This window comes from Erpetoichthys calabaricus (assembly GCF_900747795.2).
Source record: "Erpetoichthys calabaricus chromosome 1 unlocalized genomic scaffold, fErpCal1.3 SUPER_1_unloc_9, whole genome shotgun sequence".
NCBI classification, from domain to species: Eukaryota; Metazoa; Chordata; class Cladistia; order Polypteriformes; family Polypteridae; genus Erpetoichthys; species Erpetoichthys calabaricus.
In genome coordinates, this window is record NW_026261600.1 from 432870 (window position 1) to 459735 (window position 26866).

The following is a 26866-nucleotide window of genomic DNA, read 5'->3' on the forward strand; positions in this document are numbered from 1 at the left end:
CCAAAATATGTAGCTTTCTTATTAATTTTTCAACATTGTCTAAAATAAATGTATAAAGTAACATAAAAGGTTTAAATACTGGTTATTCTTTTACACTAAAATATTACTAAAGAGATACAAAAAAAGTAAAATGGATATGTTCTTTTTCTTTAAGGAGATTAAATATTACTGAAGAAAGAAAAAAAAAAAATTAAACAGCCAAATGGGGCTATGCATACGAACTTAAAAGGTTTAAATAAAACAGAAATATATATTTTATTTTTACTTGCTTAACTTGTGGAGGGTGTATCCTGTAGCAAAGCCCTAACTTTTTTCGTGAAAGCCCGTTTCAGTAAATAAGTGTTAAAAAGAGGTGTAAAGATATTGACAATAAGCTACGCAAACCCAGGAAGACATGGAATCGTTTAAATCAAGTATCATTACATCTTCCTTTCTTAAAGAGAAGTAAGGCAGTACTTATAAGCTTACATATTTATATATAGACATACATATATATATACATATATATCTGAAGCCGTGCAAGCACACTGTTGAGAATGCAACGTATAGTTGTACAGAAGAAAAGCAATCTTGCCTCAAATGAATGGCAACCTTTTGTAGGTCTATGAAGTTAATTTAAACTTTAGGTTTACACGGTGCTTTCTTTCTGAAGTACCTGCACTCATGAATATGTCTGTATGTGTCAGTCGGTCAAATCCACGCGCTTCGCACCGGCGAAGTACCGCTTTTAAATTTTTATTAAGAAGAAAATAAAACGTTTTTAAATTGAGGGAAAATATACTAATAACAGTTTGTTAAGGATCTGTTTTTTTGTGAAGTTGCCTTTACTCGAGTGATCACTTCGACCTGACTTGGTGGCCAACTATAAGCGTTACCTGGTAGGTAACCACCCATACAATCAGATTGTGAATCAGACTACGAATGCCGTGAATGTAATTACACACTCACTGCACTTGCTTACGGTAATCGAACCTCGGACATCAGCGCTAGAGGGGCTTAGCAGCGGTGAAGTATTGCTTTTAAATTTTAATTAAGAACAAAAGAAAACCTCAGAGCTTCGATTCCCGAAAGGGAGTGAAGTGAGTGTCCGGTTACCTACTAGGTAAAGCTTATGGTTGGACAGCAAGTGACGTAACATCAGCCATGGTGCCTTCAGTTGTGAGAAGCAGATCATAGAATGATTGAAAATAGTTTTGCATTTACCTTTTTAGTAAAAGGCGAGCTTTTAAGCCTGAGAAATCACCCCGTAAATGCACACGTTTAATTGCACATGTGTAAATATGTATGGTTACACAGTATTAAAAGACAATGAAGAACGTGATTTACCTTTGTTCCCGCGTTTGATAAAAGGCGAGCTTTTAAGCCTGAGAAATCACCCCGTAAATGCACACGTTTAATTGCACATGTGTTAATATGTATGCTTACACAGTATTAAAAGACACTCAAAAATTAACGTCATTTACCTTTCGTTCGTTGACTGATGCCTAGATCCCACAGTATCTCCCCTTAGGAGAGGCGTTAGGCAAGTGTAATTGAATAGCGGTGCTGCAAGTTTAGCTTTACACCTGTTTTTAAGGCTTATTGACTGAAAGGGGCTTTCATGAAAAAAGTTACGGCTTTGCTACAGGATACACCCTCCACAAGTTAAGGAAGTAAAAATAAAGGTATATATTTCTGTTTTATTTAAACCTTTTAAGTTTGTATGCGGGCGGCATGGTGGCCCAGTGAAAGGTGCCAGTTAGGAGACCCGGGTTCGCTTCCTTGCGTGGAGTTTGAATGTTCTCCCTGTGTCTGTCTGGGTTTCCTCCGGGTACTCCGGTTTCCTCCCACAGTCCAAAGACATGCAGGTTAGGTGCATTGTCAATTCTAAATTGTCCCTGGTGTGTGGGTGTGTGCGCCCTGTGGTGGGCTGGCACCTTGCCCGGGGTTTGTTTCCTGCCTTGTGCCCTGTGTTGGCAGGGATTGGCTCCAGTATTTAGGATATAGCGGGTTGGATAATGGATGGATGGACATTTGTATGGTTTATTTTTGCCCTATTAAAAAGTCCTAAGCAATTCTCCTTTGGCCATGCTCTCCTTCTTAAGGGTGGGGTTTGATTTGTCTTAAATTCTTTTTGTATTAATTGATCTATTTGTATGGAATGATTACAATAAAATTAATAAATTAAAAAAAAAAAAAAGTAATTGCAGGATAGTGTCATGTAGTACTCTGACAACACAGCCATTATTCAATTGAGCATCATGTGGACTCCTAAATGCAAAATGTATACAAAAAGAGCTCATTTAAATCACTAAAGCAATACAGAAGAATGAACAAAGTGAAGTATTAATGCACTGACCCACAGGAGCACCAGTAATCTAAAAAAAAAATGATAAGATGACGAAACGCAGGATCAGAGCCATTACTCATATTAGTGTCTGCTCTGGATGAGGAGTGGCAGGTGAAACCAGGACTGGTCAGCTTTATCACACACCGGTCTCACTTATACAGCCCTTTATAATATTCATGGACGCGTACTATGCTAACTGAAATTAAATGTGTTGCGTTTTACTGTGTATTAAATTTAATGAGTTCATGTATGCAAATGAAGTCTTATTTAATTATTCATTCTGTGGGTTTTTATTAATTAATTGCAGGTGTTGGTCACCTTTTTGATTAACTTCATTCACATCAGGAGATGTTCCTGCTAAAATTACATGAAAGGCTTCATTCTTCAACTTGACAGTTTCCCTTACTACTGCTATCCTCTAAAGACTACTAGGGCTGTCATCATGACAAACACCAAACTACTCCTGTCCAGAGCTCCTTACAGTGGCCTTTACTCTGAAGTTCTTGAACGTGATCAATTCAGACTCTATAGCGCATAGATAATAATGTGCATACTGTAAATAGTATAACAGCAAAGATACTGAGAAGAAAATAATCAGGAGATAACAAAACTATGAGCCAAATGGAGAACAAAGTCAAACTGATCTTTTATCTAATCCAGGAGTGCAAACAATTTTGTTTATATTGTGTAGTTTATTAATTACCCAAATATGTTTGTATTTTGGTGGTGGGACCCTAAGAGGTGAGGTCACACCAATGTCACTTCTGAAGGACCACCCCCAGCGTATATATTTGATATCAGGGAGGTGGTCCTTCAGTTGTTTACTGACATTTGATGAGTGATTTATTATAACTATTTAATCCAACAATCCATTTTGGGCCTGTGCATGCTGAAGCCTCCTGTTGAGTTTGGCGTCAGGCTTCCTGGATTGGGACCTATCTATAGATAGGCTAGTGAAGATCCTGAGGCCTCATTTATAAAGCTTGCATACACGCAAAATTGGAGTCGAAATGTGTGTATGCAACCTCCCATACAGACATTAAGATTTACAAAAGAAACTTGACAGGGGAACAAATATATTTACAGTAAATCTGACCCATACATACATAACATTTCAGAGAAACTGGGAAATGATGACACCCTTGATCAAGGAGGAAAGTGCAGCCAAACCAGCTAAATGACAACTCTCAAGAGTAATTCATTTTACCAAGCCGTTATTATAATGTGTGTTGATGTGACAAACATGACGCCTCAAAAATTAGAGCTATGATGTACAGACTGTATTTTAGTTCCCTGTAAGAGAGCCAATGATACGTATTTGAACTGAAAAAATTCTACTTTGTCATCACTTTATATCTGCTAGTTGATGTCTCTTCTCAGGGAACTGGCCGACAGCTCAACAGTATCTCAGCCAAGCTTCACTCCATTATGCCTGCTGTGCTGGAAGCCATTAACTGACTGCTGATGCACTACATCTCGTTTTTGTACAGTGTGGGTGTACACACATAACACATGACATGTTTTGCCAACACAAAAAGTCAATGTTCAGCTGTGTCCAGCTCTCCTAACACAACTGAAACACTTTAATGCACTCATATTGCAAAATGGGCACCTAGCAAGATTGAAGCTGCTTTTGTTAACTGTAAGCAGTGACATTCCATTAATGCACAAGTCATCCAAGATGTGCCTGAGAAATGTCACGCCTCCATGGCCTCACTCAAACTGTGATTCATTTATTTTGAGACAAAGTAGCTTTGACAGACGTGATGTTGCTTTACATGGTGAAGTATGTGTTGGTGAAGTAACCTGCTGACCCCTCACTGTTTCATGTGGCCTGAACTATTCATTATAACAGCAATCATGTCATTATATGTGCCATGTGACAGTGGCAACTTGCTCAAACTGTTTTGTCCTACACCCTTCCTGAACCTCAGAGCAGAGGCACTGTAACTACATGTATGATCTTTCACTCTCAGATGAAGAGCAAAACCAGATATTCTTGAATGCAGGTGATGAGATCTCATCATGTCAGGAGGAAGAGGCTCTATCTGCTAATGAAGTTCTGCAGCATCCTGACGGCATATGTAGGAGATGGATTAGCAGGCTCCATATGTGAATGTTTTCAGGGTGGCAATTAAAGGAGTGTTCACATATACATATTTAAAAAGTGATTATGATTTACAAAAAGTAAATTTTGTAGTAATGTGCATACATCTGGTTTATAAATCTGATTTTTCTCTGAGCATACACATTTTACCTGGTTTTTTTTTTTAATGTGTGTGCATATTTTCACGCTCAATTCAATGCAAAGTTTTATAAATGTCACCCCTGGTCTGGTGTGTGGGTCTTTTGGATTGCCTGAATCCCCATGTCATCATGTGTGTCCCCAGTTCACAGTGGTTTGGAGGTAAAAGAGCACTGCACACCATTGCTATCACCTCATGGTAGAATCAGAGTTTAGGGCTTTTTTGCTTCTGCAGGACCAGGGGCCTCATGCATAAATGGTGCGTACACACAAAAATGTTGCTTATGCCTGTTTCCAAGCTCACATCGTGATGTATTCTGCTCCGTACTTCTAAAATTTTGATTTTTTTTTTTTACTTCTAAAAAATTTTTCTATTTTTTATTGAGGATTTGTTCTGTTCTGTGTATTGAATTGACCCCCTTCTTTTGACACCCACTGCACGCCCAACCTACCTGGTCTCTCTTTGAACTGCCTTTCCCAAGGTTTCTTCCATTTTTCCCTACAAGGTTTTTTTTTTGGGAGTTTTTCCTTGTCTTCTTAGAGAGTCAAGGCTGGGGGGCTGTCAAGAGGCAGGGCCTGTTAAAGCCCATTGCGGCACTTCCTGTGTGATTTTGGGCTATACAAAAATAAACTGTATTGTATTGTATGTATAAAAACTAAACTTGGCATAGAGCCACACACATTTTCACGCTAGCTCAATCCGTGGCGTACGCATGTTCTCCGCTCAGTTTTGCAAACTGGCGACACCCAGCATCAGAGCAGTGCTACTGTTCCTGTATGGTTTCCCTTTAGTTTTTAGATTCACATCCATGACGCGGCTTTATAAATAAACTAATAAACAATATGCGGTTAATTTCAGTGTAAGGGATCTCATTGTAATCAACCATATAATGGTGCAGTGAATGGCCAAACTATTCTAAATACCATCACTGCTTTAGTGTTGTTATTCCCAGTGCACCACTGAGTATTTAACCTGAGTGTGGAATCACAGCTGAACAGCAGTTTATCGGATTATCGGTATACAACATCTTGCACACATTGTCTCAGCCATGTGCGCAATCTGTTTGAACTGTTCCCATTCGGCAAATGCTTCAGAGCCTTTCCTGTACGGACCTTATTGTTCAGAGACAGTTTCATCCAAATAATCAGTCCATCAAGTGTTGGTTGTAGAACTGTTTGTATTTATAAGTACAATCAACTTAATATAAACTTGCACTACAGTTATTAGATTGCACAACCTGAGTCACTTTATAAAGCACGTATTTACATATGATAACGATATCATTTTTAAGATGAAATGCAGTAAAGCATGTTTATTACATCATACAGATAAATTTTAAACTTCACTGAAATAATTTATATTGTTAATAATTAAACATATGAGGACACAGTGGCGCAGCGCTAGCGACGAGCTGCCGCCCCATTCATTGTTCCTGCCTCGCGCTGTAAGTTTTCTGGGATTGGCTCGACACTGAATGGGTAGATGGAGAGAATAATTACACATATTTCAATGTTTCATAAAAGTTTTGAAGAATCAGCGTTCTAAGCTTATGTATGGCTTGGCATCTATTACAGAGCTGATTGTGTGGCGATTGGTTACTTGGAAAAAGAAAAAAGGACAGGAATTGGGGGTTAGTATGTTTGAAAGAGACAGCACTGCTGCAGTAAATTATTTCATCGAAGGTCGCGCATGGCGCAGCAAGCATCTTGCGGGACGCAGGAACAATCACTAGACAGGGCATCCAGTTCACCACTATCACTATGCCACAGTGTTCCCATGTTTAATACATGCTTTAATTACTATCATCATGAAAATGTTATCAAGTATACATCTTAATATTTAAATTGTTCAGAAAGCTGTAATATCACGAAAGTAATGCATTCTGTATTCTGTCGGTGGAAGAGAAAGCCTGTTTAAGAAGTACACAGTGATTCACACAAAGAGCACCAAGAAGAACACATAGAAAGAAACATTTAATGTGCTAATTTAGTTATGATGGGATCAGAGAAGTTTATGACATTCTACTTTGATGACAAAATAAAGTACATGATTAAAGTGGAAATTGAGATTAAAGTTGACATTTGGACATTTTTTCTCACTGTTGTCCCTATTTTGTTTTCTTTTCTCTATACCCTAATACACTTCCATATGACACCTAGACAGTGGGTTACGACTTGCCTTTTCACAGTGACTTTGATATCTGACCACTTCTTATTTATTTCGGACATTTTGCGACTTTCTGAATTTGAACTTTCGAGTTTCTCCGCCACTCTGTCACTCGATCAGCTTCCATTAGATGTTTATACCACTGTTTAAATCAACAAATAATATGTTTTTCTTTGCCTCCACTTGGTATTTGCTGAAATTCTTCTACATCCCCCCCTGCTTTTGCCATTGCCTTTTCACAGAACGCTGGGCTTAACACTATTATATATTCAAAGGGGTGTAATTCTGGGAGGAGTTGGGGAGTGGAGGCAGGTGTGTGCACGTGTGTTACTGTTTTAGTTTGGGAAAATGGTTCAAAGGTTTTAACAGAAAATAAGCAGGCAAGAATCAGAGAGGAAAGGTCCAATACTTCAATTGTTTACTTGTTCAAATATAATATCAGTTACATACAATATAATAGCAATATACATGCAGATATAGGAATTGTACTATTGACTTACAGTAATATATATAAAGATATATGATTTATACTATTAACTTACAGTAATACAGATATGTGAATTATACTATACTTACAGTAATATCAAAAGACCCAGAGCCATCATCCTAGACCAGTAGACTGAGGGAGCCCGCGTGTCAGTCTCGTCAGAGGATCAACTCGTGAGCCTGGTCCAATACCGGGCGGTGTGCACGTTCCCCACGGTTGAGCTTCCGAAGAAACTGAGGGCGGAACCTTCCCTTATATACTAATTGAGTGTCCTTACCCAAAATGGCTTACGTGTAAGCAGTGTATACAGAAGTGATCAGTTTCTGCACACCTTCTTCCCACGGGACATCTTATTGTTTTTCTTCTACTTGGCCCTCACTGAGATGGTGCCTAGTATCAGAAGACACACAATAACAAGCGTTGCCCTTCAATGAAGCCCCTCGAAGTGAAAAACAAGTACATGGCCTTGACTGTATTCCCATAACATTCTGAAACTCTTTATGAGAAGCAAGTTTTTGCACATTCTTTCGCTATCATCCCAAACATTCCAATCTTTGTAGCTGGTTTTGCACTGAAGCGACCAATCCCCCCCTCTTACTCCTTTATTTCATCCCTTCTCCTGTTACAGAGAAAACCTTTTTTATTACAGTTACTTTTCACACTGACCGGGATTTATGGAGCGGAAGAACGTGGAAGTTGGCGAATGCATCTGGATTTTTTTGTGCGTAAGCACATTTCCACTTTTGTCCATACGCCATGTTTTAGTGTCAATTCTACGTATGGAGTTATGAATGAGGCCCCAGGACAGGATGCCATCATTAAAGTAGCACTGAATTAAAAATAGATACAAAGAAATCTGATAGGAGATGTTAGGATAGTGAAAGCTTGAAAGAAGTTAGGTAATGAAAAAGAATCAGCTGAAAAAAAAGAAGAAATCCACAAGAGAAAGGCTTAAACAGAAGCAAGCTGCTGTTCCGGACGGGCCAATCAGAATGAAGAGCTTAGGATTTGTTGGCTTTACCTGAAGTCAGCTGATCATTGAAGGAATCCCTGAGACATCAAGAAACTGAAAATGATGAATAGACAAGGAATTGAACCCTGAGTAGCAGCTGGCTTAAATATTTGGTGGAGGTCATTGCAGCTAAAGGAGGATCAGAAAGTTTCTAAAGACAGGGGGACACAAACTGGTCTGTTCCCATGTTTAAACAATGTATTCAGGAATGACAAGGGTCTCATTGTTTGTAGTCAGTTTAAGACGAATATGTTTGTCTGTTTAAGGGACTTAATTGAAGATCAGACCACAGAATTATGAGGAATTATTGCAAAAATAAAAGGAATTCCAAAGGGTTCTCAAACTTTTTTTTTTTTTTTTTTAACCAAAGACAGGCTTAGTGTGTTTGCATAATGTTACAAACAATAACTGAAGTGCGAATTCCTTCTTCTTTCAGCTGCTTCCATTAAGGGTTGCCACAGCAGATCATCTTCTTCCATATCTTTTGATCCTCTGCATCTTGTTCTTTAACACCCCTCACCTGCATGTCCTCTCTCACCACATCCATAAACCTTCTCTTAGGCCTTCCTCTTTTCCTCTTCCCTGGCAGCTCTGTCCTTAGCATCCTTATCCCAATATACTCAACATCTCTCATCTGCACATGTCCAATCCAACACAATCTCGCCTCTCTGACTTTGTCTCCCAACCGTCTAACTGGAGCTGACCCTCTAATGTACACATGTCTAATCCTGTCCATCCTCGTCACACCCAGTGTGAATCTTAGCATCTTTAACTCTGCCACCTCCAGCACTGTCTCCTGCTTTCTGGCCAGTGCCATTGTCTCCAGCCCATAAAACATAGCTGGTCTTAGTACTGTCCTGTAGGCCTTCCCTTTCACTCTTGCTGATATCCGTCTGTAACATATCACTGCCGACACTCTTCTCCACCCACTCCACCATGGCTGCACTCTCTTCTTCACTTCTCTTCCACAATCCCCATTACTCGGTACGGTTGGTCACAAGTATTTAAACACAGTGGCGGACCGTGCATTTCACACCTAGGCCTTCAGTAGTGCTCCGTCTGAATCAACCCGCCCCTCAAAAACTAATTTATGGTTAGAAAAAACATCTTAATATGCAGAAATACAGTATAAAGAGCCGTTGCATCGCAGATAGATAACTCCTGTAGCCACAATAAATGCCTTTATTGAACAGACAAACCAGGGGTGAACAAGTTCCTCTCTACTGCATCTACAACCGCGACACACATAAACATCAATAATAACTCATAAACTTGCAATATTATTTATGAAAATCGCAACATTTTACTCACCAAAAATTCGGATTATTTGTAAACAAAATCCATCCTCCTGTCTTCCCTCAAAAACAGTTCAATTACTAGCAGATTATCCGTGCACTTCAGTTCCATCACAAAGTCCCTTTCTATCGCCATTGAAGCTAATGCTGAAATTCAAACCTGCCCTGTCGTATTTCTGGCATAAGTTTTAATTCGCTTTAGGGCTGTAAATGTCTTCTCGACAGAAGCAGTGGACACGGGAGTGGTTGCCACCAAACATACCAATGTGTACAGCTGCCCCATGCTCTCTGATGAAGGAAGTCAAGGAGATCAGTGGGTGATTTTCCTGCAAAATCATCCATGGCATACTTACACCATCCTATCCAATCAACGGGTCTGAATACGGTGACGTTGCCGCACGCCTGCTAGAAGGCTCTAGTAACACCAACTCAAAATCTGATTGGTTGAAGCAACAGTTTAATCAACATTTATTTTGTGTTAGAGGGCCTGCAGAATGGAATGTGAAGGCGTCAGGGTAGACTTCATTGACTTTGACCCTGCCTGGCAACAAATGATGGCTGAAATGTGATCGGTTAAATGCTTTAATACGAAAATACATGTCTGGAAGCAGCACAACCATTGGAAAAGCTATGAAAGGAAGCGGACAGACTATTTGGAATTATTTAATAAGTATTCATGGACAAAATATAATTAACATCAGTTTGTGATTCACATATTTTTTTAGGCCAGCAGAGAAGGCCTTGCAGGCCCTGACGGTCCGCAACTGTTTAAACTCATCCACCTTCGCAAACTACTCCCTGCATCCTCACCATTCCACTGACCTCCCTCTCATTTACACACATGTATTCTGTCTTGTTCCTACTGACCTTCATTCCTCTCCTCTCTAGAGTATATCTCCACCTCTCCAGGGTCTCCTCAACTTGCTCCCTACTATCACTACAGATCACAATGTCATCAGCAAACATCATAGTCCACAGGGACTCCTGTCTAATCTCGTCTGTCAACCTGTCCATCACCATTGCAAATAAAGGGCTCAGAGCTGATCCCTGATGTAATTCCACCTCCACCTTGAATGCATCCGCCACTCCTACCACAAACCTCACCACTGTCACACTTCCCTCATACATATCCTGTACAACTCTTACATACTTCTCTGCCACTCCCGACTTCGTCATACAATACCACAGCTCCTCTCGAGGCACCCTGTCATATGCTTTCTCCAGGTCCACAAAGACACAATGCATCTTCTTCTGGCCTTCTCTAAACTTCTTCATCAACATCCTCAAAGCAAATATTGCATCTGTGGTGCTCTTTCTTGGCATGAAACCATACTGCTGCTCACTAATCATCACCTCACTTCTTAAACTAGCTTCCACTACTCTTTCCCATAACTTCATGCTGTGGCTCATTAATTTTATTCCCCTGTAGTTACTACAGTCCTGCATATCCACTTTATTTTTAAATATCAGCACCAGTACACTTCTTCGCTACTTCTCAGGCATCCTCTCACTTTCCAAGATTCCATTAAACAATCTGGTTAAAAAACTCCACTGCAATCTCTCCTAAAAACACCTCCATGCTTCCACAGGTATGTCATCTGGACCAACGGCCTTTCCATTTTTCAGCTTCTTCATAGCGGTCCTTACTTCCTCCTTGCTAATCCGGTGCACTTCCTGATTCATTATCTCCACATCATCCAATCTCTTCTCTCCCTCGTTCTCTTTAATCATCAGCCTCTCAAAGTACTCTTTCCATCTGCTCAACACACTCTCCGTGCTTGTGAGTACGTTTCCATCTTCACCCTTTATCACCCTAACCTGCTGCATATCTTTCTCAGCTCGGCCCCTCTGTCTAGCCCACCGGTCCTTTTCTCCCTCCTTAGTGTCCAACCTCTCATACAACTTATCATACGCCTTTTCTTTAGCCTTTGCTACCACTCTCTTCACCTTGCACCTTATCTCCTTGTACTCTTGTCTACTTTCTGCATCTCTCTGACTATCCCACTTCTTCTTTGCCATCCTCTTCCTCTGTATACTCTCCTGTACTTATCCATTCCACCACCAGGTTTCCTTTTCCTCCTTCCTCTGTCCAGATGTCACACCAAGCACCCTTCTTGCAGTCATCCTAACTACATCTGCTGTAGTTGCACAACTCTCTAGTAACTCTTCACTACCACCCAGTGCTTGTCTCACCTCCTCCCTAAACTCAACCTTGCAGTCTTCCTTTTTCAACTTCCACCATGTGATCCTTGGCTCTGCCCTCACTCTCTTCCTCTTCTTGATCTCCAACATCATCCTACAGACCACCATCCTATGCTCTTAACTACACTTTCCCCTGCCACCACTTTGCAGTCTTCAATCTCCTTCAGATTGACTCTTCTACATAGGATGTAATCTACCTGTGGGCATCTTCCTCCACTCTTGTACGTCACCCTATGTTCCTCCCTCTTCTTAAAATATGTATTCGCCACATTTAAGTCCATCCTTTTGGCAAAATCCACTATCCTCCTTCTTCATTCCTCTCCTTGACACCATACCTACCCATCACCACCTCGTCTCCTCTGGTCCCTTCACCAACATGTCCACTGAAATCCACTCCAATCATCACTTTCTGTCCCTTGGGTACACTGTTCTTTACTTCTTCCAACTCACTCCAGAAATCATCTTTCTCTTCCATCGCACACCCAACTTGTGGGGCATATGCACTAACAACATTCATCATCACACCTCCAATATCTAGCTTCATAATTATCACTCTGTCGGACATTCTTTTCACCTCCAAAACACTCTTGACATACTGCTCCTTCAGAATAACCCCTACCCCATTTCTCCTCCCATCCACACCATTATAGAACAAGACGAAGTGCTGATTCCTAAACCCTGTAAACTGTAGTGAAATTGCTGTGTTTAATATAGTTTGAACGTTTGTCTAAGTTTCTTTAAAAAAAGCACAAGACGGCAATTTCGGGCCCATAACCCTAACCCTAAAACGTACACCAATTGTTACTTTTCACTTACTTGTTTCAGATGACGCCTTAGGTGGTGGCTGACCTTCCTCAGTTCTAGAAGATAAAACTTCTTCAAACTCCTTTGTGTCAGATTGTAATAATTCATATTGTACACTGACAGAAGACTCTGGAGATAAAGAGTGTCTGCTATGAGAAGGGACTAACCCGGTCACTGCTCCATCTTGATGTCCATAATGAAGGTCATCTTCCTTGACACTCTTTATACTCCTATAGTTGTGTATCTCAGTGCTGACACACTCCTCTTCATCCTCCTCTTTAATACTCACTGACCCCAGTTCACGGTCCTCTTCCTTAATGTCCAGACTCTCTTGTTTGGGGTGGACACTCTCCCATTCACAGTCTTCCTCCTTAACATTTGTGGTCCTCTCCTCCATGATATTCAGGTCAAACTCACACGTCTCCTCTTTCACATCCATTTAAACGTTACAGTAAATGGCAGAGTTTTCTCTCTGTGGAAAAAACAGTAAACAATTCCACTAAAACTGCATCATTCACATCTAAGGACATTTGATTTTTATAACATTCTGTTAGTTAAAGCTGATGTCAAGTCAGACAGTTCATAGCAATCAGACAGTAACTCATCACTTTTCCTATCAAATTAGGTGTAAAATGAGTTTGGGAATAAAAGGAGGGTCCATCAGGGTAGAAGAAGAAGGAGGAGGCCATCTTGTACAGTTGTGTGTCAACAGTATTCACTACTTTGATGGAACATTCAATACTGTTAGGGTCTCAGAATTTTGTTAACAGTTAATGTTAACCCATAAACCACTGGAACAGGCTATAGTCTGTTCCCAATACAATTTGCCAACAAACCGGAGCTGAGCATATTCAGCAAAGTACATTCATTGAATGCCGCAACAGGCTAAAGTCAGTTTCCAGTGCAATTTGGAAGCATGGCGGAGCCGAGTATATTCGGCGATGTACATTCATTGAACACCACAACCAGCTCTAGTTGCTTCATAGAACAATTTGCCAGCACGCCGGAGCTGATCAGTCATTGCCGCATATTCGTTGAGCAGGCAGCTCACAACCACTGCCGGCCCTGGCAGAACTGCAGCACCACTGTCCCTGGGATTCAGCTGTGGCACTAGACTAGCCTGCCAGCATCAGTGTTTACCCCTGTCCTGTATGTGTGCAGCCAGTTCAAGCGCAGTTGGCTCGGTGATTTGCTGAATTTCATCAAGGCCATCAGTTGCACCTTGTACATATAATAACAGAGCGTTTCAGTAGTTTTTCTTAATATAGTTTTTACAGCTTATTGGCAGTGTGTCAAATGATCAGTGTTGCAGTAATTGTGTTCAATTAAAAGAAAATTATGTGTTCAATAAAAATTTCACATTATCTTTGTGAACTGTGATGTTTACTTAAAAAGTGCAGCACAAAAGTATTTGGCATCCAGGGGTACATTAACTCCCAGGTATGTGGCAGTTTAAGGGTTATGGAAGGTTTATACAAGTTACGCCTCATGATTATGTTAAAAAACAGGGGCATTTGAAGGAGGAACTTAAAATTGCTGGTCAACTTGTCTAATGTGACACTGCCCCAACCTGGCAAAATCCAAAGCCATTATTTAAGTCATAGCCTTCATTTACATGATCTTAGATGGAGGCAGTTGGCGGTGTGTCCCTGTAAAGATGGCCGCCTAATGTGAGACACCCAATGTCTGACTTCAACTAGCCTACGACTCACTAAGATAAATTTAAACAGGTTTGATTTTGTTTTTAGTCTTAGGGGCAGACTGTGTGCGCAGGAGAGCTGACAACCAGTGAATGTTTCCTTGAAGTAGAAGGCATAGAGTTGGTCTCATCCGTTACGGAAGATGGACAACTGAAGCGGAGCTCCATTACCAGCAGTGTTATTTTTTCTGCTATTTCTTATTATCCCGAGGTATCCTGTATTTAACTAACCCGAGGAGGTTCTATTACAGTATATGTAAGCATATATAAACATGAGCGGCAAGAAAGGGGCTCAGAAAGAAACAAAATCTAAAGTTACATCCAAGCCTAGACAGGCATCAAGTCCAAGTTCAAGGTACGGCCTTTCAGAGACTGACCTGGAAAAGGCAGGTAAAAGCACAGACTTCCCAGGACCAGACGAGCGCGAAAATGAGAGCAAATGTGCAAGTGATGCAGGTCACGATAGCTCATCGATTCCAGGTCACTTGAAACTGGAAATGGCCTTGCAGTCCGCGTTTTCATCTAATCCTCGCGAGCATCGGCTTTAATAAAGATTGTCACTTCACATGCAGAGCACGAAAGCTGAACCAATCTGTCCGAACTGAAGGTAATGATCGCTATAATGGCCACGGCCAAAAATGAGCTTAAGAAAGATATAAAGAAAGAATTTAATGTTATGCTCAAGACAAACGAGAAGCTGCGGCTGGAGCTGCAGGAGCTGCGACAGGATAATAAAGACTTGGAGAAAAGTGTATATAATCGCTTTGAGGCAGCCTTTAAAAGGTATGCTGGAAAAAAGTGAGGAACACATTCAGGAAAACATGTCTAAGTTTGAGAATAAGCTGAGAGTACTTGTCGATCAGCTGGAAGACATTAAGCAGACATTCATGACTTGAATTGAAACAGCCAAACATCTTGCACATACTGCTCAAAATCAGAAATGCAGCCTTCATATCTGGAGACAAGGCCGCCCTCAGGGTGGCCAGAACCAGCCTGTCTCACGCTATGAGGAGAGCTAAGTGGGCATACGCGCAGAGGATTAACAAACACTTCAGCAGCACCAGAGACACACACTGTATGTGGCAGGGTGTTCAGACAATTACAAACTACAAGCCAAACCCACACAGCAGTGATGGCGATGCCTCCCTACCGGATGAGCTGAACAACTTCTTCGCACGGTTTGATGCACAGAACAAAGAGCCTGCGAGAAAAGCAACACCTTCCTCCACTGACCAGGCACTCTCTCTCCATAACTGACGTGAGAGAGGACTCTATCCAGAATCAATCCAAGCAAGGCTGCAGGGCCTGACAACATACCTGGCTGTGTGCTCAAAGAAAGTGCCATTCAACTGGCTGATGTCCTCACAGACATCTTCAACACATCTCGTTGACAGTCCTAGCATGCTTCAAGTCGACCACCGTCATACCAGTGCCAAAGAAGTCATCAGTGACATGCTTGAATGACCACCGACCAGTTGCACTCACGCCAATCATCATGAAATGCTTTGAAAGGTTAGTCATGTCACACATAAAGACTAATCTCCCTGCCTCCCTTGACCCTCTTCAGTTTGCATACCGCTCAAACAGGTCGACTGAGAAAGCCATATGCTCTGCCCTTCACCTCTCCATGACACATCTGGATAAAAAGACAGATATCAGGATGCTATTCATAGACTTTAGCTCTGCCTTCAACACAATAATCCCTCAAAAGCTGGTTGTAAAACTGAGCAGGTTGGGCCTGAACACCACCCTCTGCAATTAGATCCTAGACTTCTTGACAGAGAGGCCCCAGTCAGTTTGGATGGGATGCAACACTTTCAGCAACATCACACTGAGCACTGGAGCACCGCAGGGCTGCGTGCTTAGTCCACTGCTCTTCACCCTGCTGACTCACGACTGCAGAGCCACGCACAACACCAACCAATCTATCTCTCATTGTCAACCAGACAAAAGAGATAATTGTGGACTTCAGAAAATCACATCCTGCCCACATCCCACTCAGCATCAACGGTTTAGATGTGGAGACAATCAGGAGTACCAAGTTCCTCGGTATGCACATAACTGAGGAACTTACGTGGACGCAAAACACCTCATCACTAATCAAGAAAGCCCAGCAGAGGCTATACTTCCTGAGGCGGCTGAAGCGAGCAAGTCTTCCCCCTTCCATCCTCACCATGTTCTACAGAGGCACCATTGAGAGTGTTCTGACCAGCCGCATCACTGTCTGGTATGGCAGCATATCCCTTCACTACAGGACATATTTTACAAATGCAGTGTCCGCAAGGCCTACAGCATTGTGCAGGACCCTTTACACCCCCTCACACGGACTTTTCACACTTCTGTCATCCAAGAGAAGATACTGCAGCATCAGAGACAGATCTGCCAAGCAGCAGGATAGTTTTTACCCCCAAACTGTCAGACTCCTTAACATTATGCTGCCCCCCTGGGATCTTCCACACGGTCTCAACCACCTCTAAAAACAGAACTTTTATACATGCAAGCCACTTTCCTGCAAAGATGAGTGTGCATGGGGAAAAGAACTGAAAATCTCATACTGACCTTTAAGGATTTTGAGATTCTTGATATCCTTCTGCTATGAAACATTCTGATTTGTCATTGTTTACACATGTCTTAACTATTATCATACACTGATAATTTCTGTATGATCTATATCTATTATTTATTTATTATAGTACATATTTACTGACTATATTTAAGTATCTAGATTGCAAATACCATACATTGTATCAATGTTCATATTGCTTACTACACGTCAATATTGCTACTTCTTCGTCTTGTCTTTGCACGATGTCTTGTCTTGTTTGTGTTTTAATTTTAATTTTAATTCTAATTCTAGTTTAATTTTAATGTATTATTTGCACTTCATGTTGTTACACTGTGGACCCTAAACTTCACAATTTCGTCTATCTGTATACTTTGTGGAATATGACCCAGACACAGACAGGCAGAGACGTTAAAATTACCACACACACGTTTATTGAGGTTTTCCATTTCACATTTAAAGCTCACAAACCCCACTAACCCAAAGTCCTGGCCAACACACAATGCCTTCACTTTATCTTCAGGCCGCCTCCTGCCTCCTCCCAGACCTCATCCGTCTTCCACCCGATTCACGTCTCTGTATGAAGGGAAGTGGCCCCTTTTATAAACACCCAGATGTGCTCCACATGTGTTCCGGCAAACTCCCACCGACACACCCCAGTGTGGCGGAAGTGCCGGCTGCATCCCTGGAAGCACGCCGGGTGTTCCTTCTCCTCTTCCCCCCCAGCACTTCCAGGTGTGGCTGAAGTGCTGAGATCCAGGATCCCCAAGGTATTGGGGCGCCCCTGGCGGAGGCCACGGGCCCCTACAGGGTTGAGCTTCTCAGCTCCTCCTCGTGGTCTGGAGGAGGGACAAGCCCTCCTCTGGTCTTCCTGGGCATCCCAGCTGGGTACCACCCCCAGCCTGGTGCCACAACTTGTATATGGTTGAGATGACACTAAAGCTTGCTTTGACTTTGATCTACCACTGACAGATAAACAACAGCTGCGAATTCCAAATGTAAAAAAATCAGAGACAGACTTGCTGCTCTGAAGATGGATGCAGAAGGAATAATATTAGAATCAAAGGTCTACCTGAGAATGTGAAAGTCCAAACCCACTGAAATTCGTAACTGAACTATTCTCAAAAATAATTGGAGAGGACTTTAAATCAGACACTGAGATAGCAGCAGCTTACCGCATACGGGGATCAAATACCTCTAAACCTAGAACTTCTGTCATGTACTTGAGAAATTACAATATAAATTTTATGTAATGTCACTTCTCAGACAGAAACAAGACAACATATTTGAAAATAACCACATTTGTATCTTCCCTGATATTTCACCCTCAACAGCTGGTAAGTGTGCCGCTTTTTAAAACATTAAACAGCACTTACGAAAAGCCGATACCAGATTCAGCCTCTTGTATCCTGCCAAACTGAAATTGGATATTCAAGACTAGCATTACATCTATACCTCTACGTAGGAAGCAGAAAAAGAGTTAAAAAAAACTGAGCCTGACACTTTCTGAAATACGATCGTGAGTCGCATCCTGTCATGGCATGGAAAACAAGATCTACCTGCTGTCTGATCCGCTTGCAATGATACTGTTACCGTAATTATACATTCTTTTCCCTTCTCGGCCACGTTCTGTTTAAGTTTTAATTACAATTATACGTGTATATGTATGTATGTATGTATGGAAGAAATTAAATTAGTAAATTAATTTCTTTTTTTTTTATACACTCTTCTAAAGGAGACGGTTTAACATCATACCCTTGGTTTATTGTTATTATTGTATTATGCTTATCTAGGGCCACTTCTTAACACCATTTCCTGGGTTTACTATCTTACTATATCAAGACTGTTAAAGATTATATTTTATTCTTATAGTATTTGGACTGTATTGGCAATAGATATCTCTATTTTAATCATCATATGCCGCTGCTGGGGGGCTTGTTTTGTTTTGGACGTGCTCTGTCTCTAGGTATGTCAGAGAACAGGGGCCTCATGTATAAATGGTGCATACGCACAGAAATGTTGCGTAAGAATGTTTCCATGTTCAAATCGCGATGTATAAAACCTAAACTTGGCGTAAAGCGACGCACATTTCCACGGTAGCTCATACCCTGTCGTACGCAAGTTCTCTGCTTGGTTTTGCAGACTGGCAGCACCCAGCGTCAAAGCAGTGCTACTGTTCCTGTGTGATTACCCTTTCTTTTTTAGATCCATATCCCTGACGCGGCTTTATAAATACACTGAAATTAACCGTATATTGTTTATAAGTTTAATGCATCTGATTGTAATTAACCTGTAACAATATAATGGTCCACAGAATGGTCAAACTATTCCAAATACCTTAACTGCGTTAGCGTTGTTGCTCTCACTGTACCTTCTTCTTCTTCTGTCAGCTGCTCCCGTTAGGGGTTGCCACAGCGGATCATGTTTTTCCATATTACTCTCACTGCATCACTCGGAGTATTTACAGTGCATCCAGAAAGTATTCACAGCGCATCACTTTTCCCACATTTTGTTATGTTACAGCCTTATTCCAAAATGGATTAAATTCATTTTCTTCCTCAGAATTCTACACACAACACCTCATAATGACAACGTGAACAAAGTTTACTTGAGATTTTTGCAAATTTATTAAAAATAAAAACGTTGAGAAAGCACATGTACATAAGTATTCACAGCCTTTGCCATGAAGCTCAAAATTGAGCTCAGGTGCATCCTGTTTCCCCTGATTATCCTTGAGATGTTTCTGCAGCTTAATTTGAGTCCACCTTGTGGTAAATTCAGTTGATTGGACATGATTTGAAAAGGCACACACCTGTCTATATAAGTTCCCACAGTTGACAGTTCATGTCAGAGCACAAACCAAGCATGAAGTCAAAGGAATTGTCTGTAGACCTCCAAGACAGGATTGTCTCGAGGCACAAATTTGGGGAAGGTTACAGAAAAATTTCTGCTGCTTTGAAGGTCCCAATGAGCACAGTGGCCTCCATCATCCGTAAGTGGAAGAAGTTTGAAACCACTAGGACTCTTCCTAGAGCTGGCCGGCCATCTAAACTGAGCGATAGGGGGAGAAGGGCCTTAGTCAGGGAGGTGACCAAGAACCCAATGATCACTCTGTCAGAGCTCCAGAGGTCCTCTGTGGAGAGAGGAGAACCTTCCAGAAGGACAACCATCTCTGCAGCAATCCACCAATCAGGCCTGTATGGTAGAGTGGCCAGACGGAAGCCACTCCTTACTAAAAGGCACATGGCAGCCCGCCTGGAGTTTGCCAAAAGGCACCTGAAGGACTCTCAGACAATGAGAAAGAAAATTCTCTGGTCTGATGTGACAAAGATTGAACTCTTTGGTGTGAATGCCAGGCATCACGTTTGGAGGAAACCTGGCACCACCCCTACAGTGAAGCATGGTGATGGTAGCATCATGCTGTGGGGATGTTTTTCAGTGGCAGGGACTGGGAGACTAGTCAGGATAAAGGGAAAGATAAATGCAGCAATGTACAGAGACATCCTGGATGAAAACCTGCTCCAGAGCGCTCTTGACCTCAGACTGGGGCGACAGTTCATCTTTCAGCAGGACAACGACCCTAAGCACACAGCCAAGATATCAAAGGAGTGGCTTCAGGACAACTCTGTGAATGTCCTTGAGTGGCCCAGACTTGAATCCGATTGAACATCTCTGGAGAGATCTTAAAATGGCTGTGCACCGACGCTTCCCATCCAACCTGATGGAGCTTGAGAGGTGCTGCAAAGAGGAATGGGCGAAACTGGCCAAGGATAGGTGTGCCAAGCTTGTGGCATCATATTCAAAAAGACTTGAGGCTGGAATTTCTGCCAAAGGTGCATCGACAAAGTATTGAGCAAAGGCTGTGAATACTTATGGACATGTACTTTCTCAGTTTTTTTATTTTTAATAAATTTGCAAAAACCTCAAATAAACTTTTTTCATGTTGTCATTATGGGGTGTTGTGTTTAGAATTCTGAGGAAAAAAATGAATTTAATCCATTTTGGAATAAGGCTGTAACATGACAAAATGTGGAAAAAGTGATGCGCTGTGAATACTTTCCGGATGCACTGTATATCACTGTATCTGAGTGTGAATCACAGATCTACAGCGATTGGAAAGAGAATTATCGGTATACAGCATCAAGCACTCGCTGCCTCAGCCATTCGCTATTTGAACTGCTCTCATCTGACCAACGCTTCAAAGCCTTTCCTGTTTGGACCTTGCAGTTCACAAACAGTTTCATCCCAAGAACTATACACGCACTCAATCAGTCCATCAAGTGCTCCTTGTAGAACTGTTTGTACTTGCAAGTTACCGTGAGGTAATTGTACTTATGATACAGTTATAATATTGCACAACCTGAGCCACTTTATAAAGTGCGTATCCATATTACTAAACGAGAATGGTAAACCGGATATGGACGCAGGGACATGGGCCGTGGACGCAAAAGACGTAGTGCGCAGGCGCAACACAAAGCCCCCCTCCAAGCAACGGAAAAAAAAGAAATGAGGCGCCGGGAGGCAACGGGCCCCTAGCACACCAAAAACAAAGGAGTCAGACGCAAGCGCCACATAGCACACGAAACTGTACGCACACAAAAAAGAGGATTCAGACCCACGACACACAATGCCCCCCTCCACGAACACAAATAAAAAATGAGGCAATGCGCCCCTAGCACACACAAAAAAAAAAAAAGGAGTCAGACGCGAGCGCCACACAAAGCCCATTGCACACGAAACGGGACAGACTACGGACATAGCACACGAAACGGGACGTACACAAAAAGAAGAATTCAGACCCACGACACACAAAGCCCCCCTCCACTAACAGAAATAAAAAATGAGGCAATGCGCCCCTAGCCCCCCTGCCCAGAGTAAAACGAGAAAGACTACGAACCGTCTGACATGCCACAAGCAGGATAAAGCGAGGTCAGAAGGAAATTCACATTCTCCAGCAGCAGCATACTGATACAATAAATAATATTAAATTAAAGAAAGATAATAATGCAGGTGAAAAACAGACAGTAACTTTGTATAATAATGTTAAATGTTAACGTTTACACCCTCGCGTGGAACTGAAGAGTCACATAATTTGGGGGAGGAACGATCTCCTCAATCTGTCTGTGGAGCAGGACAGTGACAGCAGTCTGTCGCTGAAGCTGCTCTTCTGTCTGGAAAGTGATCAATAAATAAAAATAGAAAAATAAAATTAGAAAAGCACACATTCACATACAGTCATACACGGAGCTGCTGGAAACGAAGTAAAACTTTATAAAGGGATTAAAGAACGGGGACAAACACATGGAGAGCGAGTTGCAGATGATGAAAACTGAAATGCAACAGCTTCAAAAAAACCTAGGCACGAAACACATGCACACCGAGATACAGAATATAAAGGCAGAAACAACGACAGTTAAACGTCCACACCACACAGCGCAGGCGGACCCGTACTCCACAATGCACCGCATAATAGTATGGACAGAGCTCCATTTTAACAGTGGGGGGCCCCAGAGTGACACGGGTGAACACTCCGTATTAAACGTGCGTCATCCTCACACGTGGCTGCCCAGCAGGCACGGGTTCAAAACTCCGGGGGTAGGCGAGCGAAGCGAGCAGGGGGCGGATCCCCCTTGTTTACATATGATGCTGATATCATTTTTAAGATGAAATGCAGCAAAATATGTTTATTATATTATAAAGTTAAAACTTTAACTACACAGTGCCGCAGCGTTTAGTGAGGAGCTGGCGCTTCGTTCACGGACTGTTCCTGCCTCGCGCTGTATTCATGCTGTGGCTGACGCGACACGAAGGATAGATGGATAGAATAAGTAAACATTATGAAGATATTTCAATGTTCCTTAAAAGTTTTGAAGAATCGGTGTTCTAAGCTTACAGATGGCTTAACGTCTATTACAAAGGTGATTGTGTGGCAATTGGGTATTTGGAGAAAGAAAAGTAAGGACAGGAATCGGGGATTAGTACGTTTGAAAAAGGCAGTACTTCTGTAATAAAGTATTTCATCGAAGGTCGCACATGGTGCAGCCAGCATCTTGCGTAAGACATGAACAATCACTGCGCCACCGTGTTCCCACGTTTAATAACATGCTTTAACTCATATCATCATGAAAATGATATCACGTATACTTCTCAGTATTTTAATTATTCAGAGAGCTGTAATATTACGAATGTAATGGATTCTGTGTTCTGTCGGAGGAAGAGCATGTAGTGATTCACACACATAGAGCACATATAAGATCAAATACACAAAAAAGCATTTAACGTGCTACTATAGTTACGATGGGATTTGAGAAACTAGTAAATTAAACAATTTTAAGATGAAGTTTATGATGTTCTACTTTACATTTCGTGCTTTTTTCACTGCACACTAATAAGCTTTCATATGACACTGAGACAGTGGGCTACGACTCGCCTTTTCACACAGACTTTGATATGCGACAACTTTTTTATTTCGGGCACTGTGCGACTTTGTGAACTTGAGCTTTCGAGTTTCTCCGACACGCTATGTCACTCGATCAACTTCCTTTTTTTGCATATAGAACTGTTTAAACCAACAAATAGTATGTTTTTCTTTGCCTCCATTTGGTATTCACTGAAATTCTTCTATTTTTCCTCGTACTTTTACCATTGCCTTTTCACAGAACGCTGAGCTTAAGGGCTATTTACATTGATTTGCATAATAAAAGAGGCATAATTCTGGGTGGAGCACGTGTGTGAACTGTTAACATTTGAACGTGATGATTGCATATAGTGCTGAACTGACCTCTCTGTACTATTGTTGCCTCTGCATGTCCTGGAGTACAAAAGAAACAGAAACATGTGGGGACTGGCAAGATCAGGGGAAAAAAAAAAAACATGCAGTGTTATGCGAATGAATATGAATAATATGAGTACTGTTGCATCCGTGCCATAATGTTTTCCAGAATGTACTATACAGGATATAAAATGAATAATTCCAAATATCATATATAACTATGTCTCCGTTGTTTTTTTTTTTGTTTTTTTTTGACATCATGGACCATAAGGTGCATACTAATTCAGCGTGAGCAGGAACACTCAATTAAACTGTCAGCTTTTATCCCTCCAGATCAGAGAATGTCCAGTTCCATTGCCTCAAAACACCACTCACATCTACAGTTAATCCCAGTTTCAAATAAAAACTAACAGCGTCAGATCCCTGGGTGGTGGGGGCGGTAGTATGTATCGTGACTGAGAGAATAAAAGTGAAAAAAAAAGGTAACTTTTACAAGTCCTATAAATGTACACGGTCTGTTACAGACGCAAACCAAATGCATCTGTGTACTGTATAATATAAACAATAAGAGCAGCTCACTATTGAAAACAGCAAATAGATGAGGCAGTCGGGATCGAACCGGGGACTCTTGATCACAAGTCAGCTAATCTTAACGCTACGCAACGGAAGCTGTTGTATCGTCCTTGAACCTTTTCTGAAAGTGTTTATTTGATCTTTGGACTTCAGGCTTCACACATTATATAGTTTATGCCAACATTTTGTCATTTACTACTAAAATATGAAAAACGTTTCTGTTTTAACAATGTGTTGTAGAAGAAGAATGTTCTCCTCAGCACTATGTGTTTCTTTGTGTTTGTAAAACTATTTTGTAACTTGCCAGTGAGAGACGCTTTGGCTTATGAACTAACAAAAATATATTATTCCAGGGTTCAGGAGAAATAGTGTCCACATGAATAAAATGTAAGCTGTTTCTTGTTTTTCCCTTTCTCAGAGTGAATGTTTCAGGGACAAGGTCACAAGGCTGCAGAACTGCACATGTAGTTTATGCAAAGGCGTCTCTCCTGTGCTAAGCTTCCAAAACACAGATAATGCTTAGCTCAACAGACATATTGTTTAACTTTACTGGTTTGATAAGGATGTTCTTTCTGTCTTATTAATCATGAGATGCTGAAGTATAAAAAACCCCTCCTGGCTTTTGATCAGGGTTCAATTGAGCTTTGCGGCTATAGGTTATACTCTTTTGAATCTCTACTTACTGCGACTCCAAATAAATAAATAAACAAGAATTGAGAAAATATTATCTGTCTGCTTTTCAGTGTGCATTTTTTCGTCCACAGTTTTGGCGCCCAACGTGGGGCAGGTGACGGGCAGACGACTCCCTGGGCGGGTTCGTCCAAGTGGACCGATTTCCGGGATCGAGGACCAGCTCCGGTAAAAGTTAGGACTGGCCAACCTTGGGCGCTTTCCTGCGTGGGGAGTCGCTGACCTCCTCCTGACCGAAACGAAAAGCAACTGGACGGGATTTTTCCAGGCAGGCAGAAGGAGTCGCGGTGAGTAGATTCGGGGGATTCCCCGTTGGTTTGACTGGTGTGCTGGAAGAAATAGAAGTATACGGGGGAATAATAAAAGAGAATAAAAAATAAAAAGCATGCTAAAAGAATAGAGAATTATACCGTATCGACCTAGAAGGGTTCTAGGGATTCATAGAGAGCGACGGCACAGTGTGAATGCTAGTAAGTCATCCCTTAAGAATTCGAGTAGAAAGGACCGAGTGGCACGTTCCTATATTAAGAGGAATAGGGGTGAAAGGGGCAGTTAGAGTACGTGTGAAATTTGAAGAGGGGAGGTTGATTTCCACTTGTCAACTGGTTGATTCCGGGGACGACAAGTGGAACGAGAAATAATCGGGGATTGGGTTGCTCTCTATTGAAGGCCTGCCGCTTACTATGGGAAATTGTAATGGCACGCCAGTCAAACAGGTCCCCCAGGGTCCTCAAAACCTAATGTTAGAAGGGTTATTTTCAGAGAATCACCAGGCTCCTAGTACACCGTCGGGATTGAAAGGCGGGTCCCCTAAACAGTTAATAGAGAAGCAGACTGGGTTGGATTTAAAAAGGCATGTAAGAAGTGGAATAAGCAGAGGCGTAACAACCTGCTGGCTGCTGAAGTCAAAACACAAAAAAGACAAGGAAGAATTATTGCTAGCGTTGCAGAAAATGAAGATAGAGACAGCGCCCAAGCCTGAAAGTAAAAGAAAGCAGACCGAAAAGAAAGACCCCCTATACCCCATAATCTGTCCACCCCCTCCTTACCAAAACTCCCCCGCTTCCACCTCCTGCACCCTCTTCTCCAACAACACCCCTGTTAACAGACGAACCGTCTGGAGCAGGTTTTTACGATGAACAATATCATTATGACCCATCCTCACATATTGACCCTAAAGAAGATAATTCAGATCATTCACAAGATGCTACTGGATTGTAATGGCAGAAATTAAAAGAGTCATCTGTCTCCCAGCGCACGAGCAGTCGGTGGACTGCAATTTGTGGAGCTGTTACAGCAGCTGGATAACATGTATAAAACAAATGCTGCAGAGTGGAAACAGGTGCTCCGTCGACAGCTGAGCACCGCATGGGCAACTGTAAATCACGGTGATCATAACGGTGTCCCTTGGCGTTGGAATGAAGGTCCTTTCCTCGCCCAGTGAGAGCCTTTGAAAGGAGCCCTGGCAGAAAAAAAATATAAAAAGGGCACAAACTGGTCACTAATTTCAGCCGGCTCACCGATTGCAAGATCTGATGGCTAATCACTCTGGGCTAGACAATACAAACGATAGAACTCGTGCTGCAGTGCCTCCTTTCATCTCGGGACTGAGAAGTGACATTCAAAGCAAAGTCTGCACGTCCTGCAAAAAAGCTGGAAGACCGCAACGTTCGAGGAAGACAAGCGTCATGCAGAGCATGCTGACAGACAGACTAAATTAAAAGAGTCAGACACACAGACCAAACTTTTGGCTGCACAAATAAATTACTATACTGGAAGAACTGACCTGGCTAGGGGGAGAGGACGTGGAAAATTCTTTGGAGGTCGAGGGCGAGGGCACGGAAGAGGACGCGGGTTCCATTTATCAAACCCTAATAATCCTTTTGCTCAGATGCCTAACCCTTCGGAGCAGAGGAGCAGACGCCAGCGTCATATGCCTGCCGCTGCTGCGGTGAACTTGGACATTTCAGACGCAACTGCCCACACAAGCGCCTCCGTCACCCCCTCTCCCTGAGCCTAATGACATTC

The 26866-nt window shown here is 41.9% G+C and overlaps 1 protein-coding gene across 3 annotated transcripts in view; it reads right to left on the bottom strand.

Moving 5' to 3' along the window:
* LOC127526442 (gastrula zinc finger protein XlCGF7.1-like) overlaps positions 1 to 26866 on the bottom strand; it is a 620518-nt gene that overhangs the window by 378821 nt on the left and 214831 nt on the right. For all 3 annotated transcript variants that reach the window (XM_051921999.1, XM_051922000.1, XM_051922002.1), the window contains exon 2: positions 12554 to 13011. In XM_051921999.1, coding sequence (XP_051777959.1) covers positions 12554 to 12980 — 427 coding nt within the window. In that variant the 5' untranslated portion in view covers positions 12981 to 13011. The remainder of the gene's footprint in view (positions 1 to 12553; positions 13012 to 26866) is intronic.